Here is a 3,785-nt window from a genome sequence, read left to right as displayed (position 1 = left end):
GGCCGGTCCCCCGCTGGGTCCGGCGGGCGATGGGCGATGGGCTGGGGACACCTACTGGGCACAGCCTCTGCTTCAGCTCCGGAGCTCCGAGGAGTTTGTACCTGGGCTTGGAGACTCTTGGTGTGGAGCTGACAGGAAGCATCGGTATTCTGAACAGAATTGTAGGACAGTGACTTGTGTAAATTTAAAGCGGTGCCCAAAGGAGTAAATACAAGATTTCTGATCTGACGCGTTGCTTTGCTTGGTCCACTTGGGTTTCTAGTTAGGCTGCAGGACAGTTAACTAACGTGTTGGCTACGGGTCTCACAGTGTTGCTAGTAAGTCAGGCTGATTTATTGTGAATGTTTCCGTGAGTTTTACCTAAGAGTGTGTTTGTTACAGCTCCTGCACTTTCCAACTAGGTCAGCAAAGTGTCCTTGTCCCTGTTCTTTGAAGAATCCTCTCCCCAAAGCCAGACAGTGCGAGAGTGATTTTGTGATTAATGCTTCCAGCAATTACAAAGTGGAAGGTCTTCAATTACATTTGATAACTAAGACCTGTACGTGAAACGTGAAGTGACTTTGTCTTCCTCGTTGCAGATCCATAACATGGTGGCAGTGCTGGAAGTGATCTCCAGCCTGGAGAAATATCCCATTACCAAAGAGGCGCTTGAGGTATGTCACCCTCTGAACATCGCTTGATCTTGGTGTGTGTGAAAGGACTTGCTCTGCCCGCCTGCTGTCCATAAGAGCTTTTCTTGAAACAATTGCAAAGGATTGACAATTCAGATATCATTTTGTCCCTCTCGTGCTGCTTCTGCCACCTCGGTGCGTACAGGGGAATTCTGTCTGGATGCGGATCAGGGTTCTGGGCAGCGCAGTTCCCGTCTGTGTGGGGCACTGCATTCATCGTCCCTCGCAGCTGGTGAATTCTGCTGCACCCAGCAGCGTCGCTCTGCTGAAGCACTGGTCACCTCTTCAGATGTTTGGTGACCAAGCGCCAAAGGATCTGAAATAGGAATATCGTTACCCTGTATCTATAAAATTAACCTTAAATTCCATTAGTGGGTTTCAGTGCCTGATCATAATATTTTTTAAATCTTTATATTGGAATTATTGTTGTTACTTGCTTTTAACTATTGCTTAACTATAACTCCAGCAGTATTTCAACATAAATATCCCCACGTATTGTGTATTTCTCTCCCAGTCTGCTCTGTGTTTCCCTTTGAAGTGCTTTTCTTAAATACTCTGACTGGTGGAACAATTCTTTGTTTTCAAATGTGCTTTGGGAACAATCAAACACTTCCTTCCGCTTATGAAACCACTTTGGGACACCCTAGGAATGCTCGTTTAAATCAGTGTTTCACATTCTTTCGAGATACTGGGGAGCGAAGGGAAAGGAGAGATGGAGGAGGAAGGTAGGACGCGAGTCGCACCCTGGCTGGTCGGGTTTGTGAAACGCAGATTTTCATTGTCAACGTATTCCTGTAAGAGGTGACGATTCTGGGATATTTTTCTCTTGCCTCTTTCTGCAGATCTTCATTGTGATAAACACCTTTTCTGCCTGGGGTGCTGCATGTCCCCTCAAATCTGAGCTTGCACCTTAATTCGCAATATTCTTGCTGAGCAGATAATTCCTCTGTGATGTTTTTCACAGCTGATGGCTCTGGTGCTTTAGCCAGGGAGTAAAGACATTGTGACTTGAAACCTACGGTAGGTTTTGTGTTGCATGGTAGAGCACTGGACCAACTGGACTGACCCTTTCCAGAAAGATTCATTCAACACTTAACTCGTTAGTGGTTTTTAACTAGGTATTTCCTAGGGTAAGCATTACAGAGCAGAAACTTACCTGGAGGATTTTGTTTAGAATGCTACCTGTTTGTAAAACAACTTTTCTTTCTTTATAGGAAACGAGGCTTGGGAGGCTCATCAATGAGGTGAGGAAGAAGACATCCAATGAGGAACTTGCCAAACGTGCCAAGAAATTGTTGCGGAATTGGCAAAAGTTGATAGAGCCTGTAACCCAGAATGAACCGGTGCCAAGAGGGTTGCCGAATCCACCCGGATCAGCAAATGGTGGTGCTCACAACTGCAAACCAGAAACACAACTTCCTGCTGTGGCTGGATCGAAGCCAATCAGCGAATTGAAAAGCAGGAATGATATACAGAAACTAAATTCTCCAAAAACAGAGAAACTGGGAAATCGGAAAAGGAAAGGTGAACACAGGGACGGGCATCAGGGCCCTCCTCCCCCAAAAGTCTCCAAAGCTAGTCATGAAGTATTACAAAACTCTTCACCCCCTCCAACAAATGGTATTGGAGGTAGTCCTGAAAATTTTCCTAGTCCTGTAGATGTAAATTTACACGCAGGGCCTGAAAGCAGCAGGACAGAACTCAGTGAGAACGATAAACACAATAAGATCCCAGTAAACGCTGTAAAACCTCACACCAGTTCTCCAGGACTTGTAAAACCTTCAAGCACTTCCTCGTTATTAAAGACTGCAGTGCTTCAGCAGCATGATAAATCGGAAGAAACCACCGGCCCGCACCAGCCGAAGAGTCCTCGCTGTTCCTCGTTTAGCCCTAGAAACGTTAGGCATGATACTTTTGCTCGGCAGCATACTACATACTCACCAAAGGATTCGATGCCTAGTCCATCTCAAAGGTCTCAGTTCTTAGATACTGCACAGGTGCCATCACCGCCACCATCCTTGATGCAACCATCCACACCTCCGATGCCAGCGAAAAGACTGGAGTTCTCTCAGCAGTCGGTAGCTGAGGTTTCTCAGCAGTGGCAGGAGCAGCAGGTACCTTCGGAAAGCCAGCACAGGCACCCGGCAGGGACCCTCCCACAGCATACATCCCCCGGCTGCAAAACCAGCTCCCACCCCGGGGAATCTCTCCCACCACACATGGGTTTTTCCCAGGACACTTCAAAAATGGACAGTGATGATGCTGCTTCAGGTTCCGATAGTAAAAAGAAGAAAAGGTACCGACCCAGAGACTATACGGTCAACTTGGATGGGCACGTGACAGAAGGGGGTGTGAAACCTGTGAGGTTAAAAGAGAGAAAACTCACTTTTGATCCCATGACAGGACAGATAAAACCTTTAACACAGAAAGATCCTTTGCAGGTAGAAATCCCTGCACTTACTGAACAGCACAGGACAGAAATGGAAAAGCAGGAGCAAAAACCCAACCTGCAAAGCCCTTTTGAACAAACGAACTGGAAAGAGTTATCCAGAAATGAAATCATTCAGTCCTATTTAAACAGACAGAGTAGCTTGCTGTCCTCGTCAGGAGTACAGACTCCAGGAGCTCACTACTTCATGTCTGAATATTTAAAGCAGGAGGAAAGCACTAGAAAAGAGGCTAGAAAGACTCACGTTCTAGCTCCTAACAGCAAACCTACAGACTTGCCTGGGGTCACGAGAGAGGTCACGAGTGATGACCTCGACAGAATATGTGAACATAACTGGCCAGGCGTGAACGGTTGTTACGACACACAGGGTAACTGGTATGATTGGACACAGTGCATATCTCTAGATCCACACGGGGATGATGGTAGATTGAACATCCTGCCTTATGTCTGCCTAGACTGAGTACAGTTTTTTGCTAAAAAATGCTTTTACATCTGCAGTTAGCAAAAAAAAAAAAAAAAAAAAAAAAAGAAAAAAAACCAACACAAAAACGAAAAAGCAAATCGGCAGACGCTATGCCACTGAAAGATGGAGAAAAACCTCCTGTCCTGGACAAACAGGCCCAACGAGCAGAGGGGTGGGGGAGCTGGGTATTGACAGCTCTGGC

General features: G+C 46.3%; 1 protein-coding gene across 1 annotated transcript; it reads left to right on the top strand.

The window, feature by feature from the left end:
* Positions 1-578: 578 nt before the first annotated feature.
* MED26 (mediator complex subunit 26) lies at positions 579-3,580 on the top strand (the record flags this gene model as incomplete). The annotated part of the gene is made up of 2 exons (XM_010078509.1): positions 579-653; positions 1,886-3,580. Coding segments are annotated over 2 exons (1,770 nt in total), but the record flags the coding sequence as incomplete, so codon positions are not given.
* Positions 3,581-3,785: the final 205 nt, after the last annotated feature.

Source organism: Pterocles gutturalis, unplaced genomic scaffold (genome assembly GCF_000699245.1).
Source record: "Pterocles gutturalis isolate BGI_N339 unplaced genomic scaffold, ASM69924v1 scaffold4778, whole genome shotgun sequence".
NCBI lineage: Eukaryota > Metazoa > Chordata > Aves > Pterocliformes > Pteroclidae > Pterocles > Pterocles gutturalis.
This window is presented reverse-complemented; position numbering and strand designations above follow the sequence as displayed.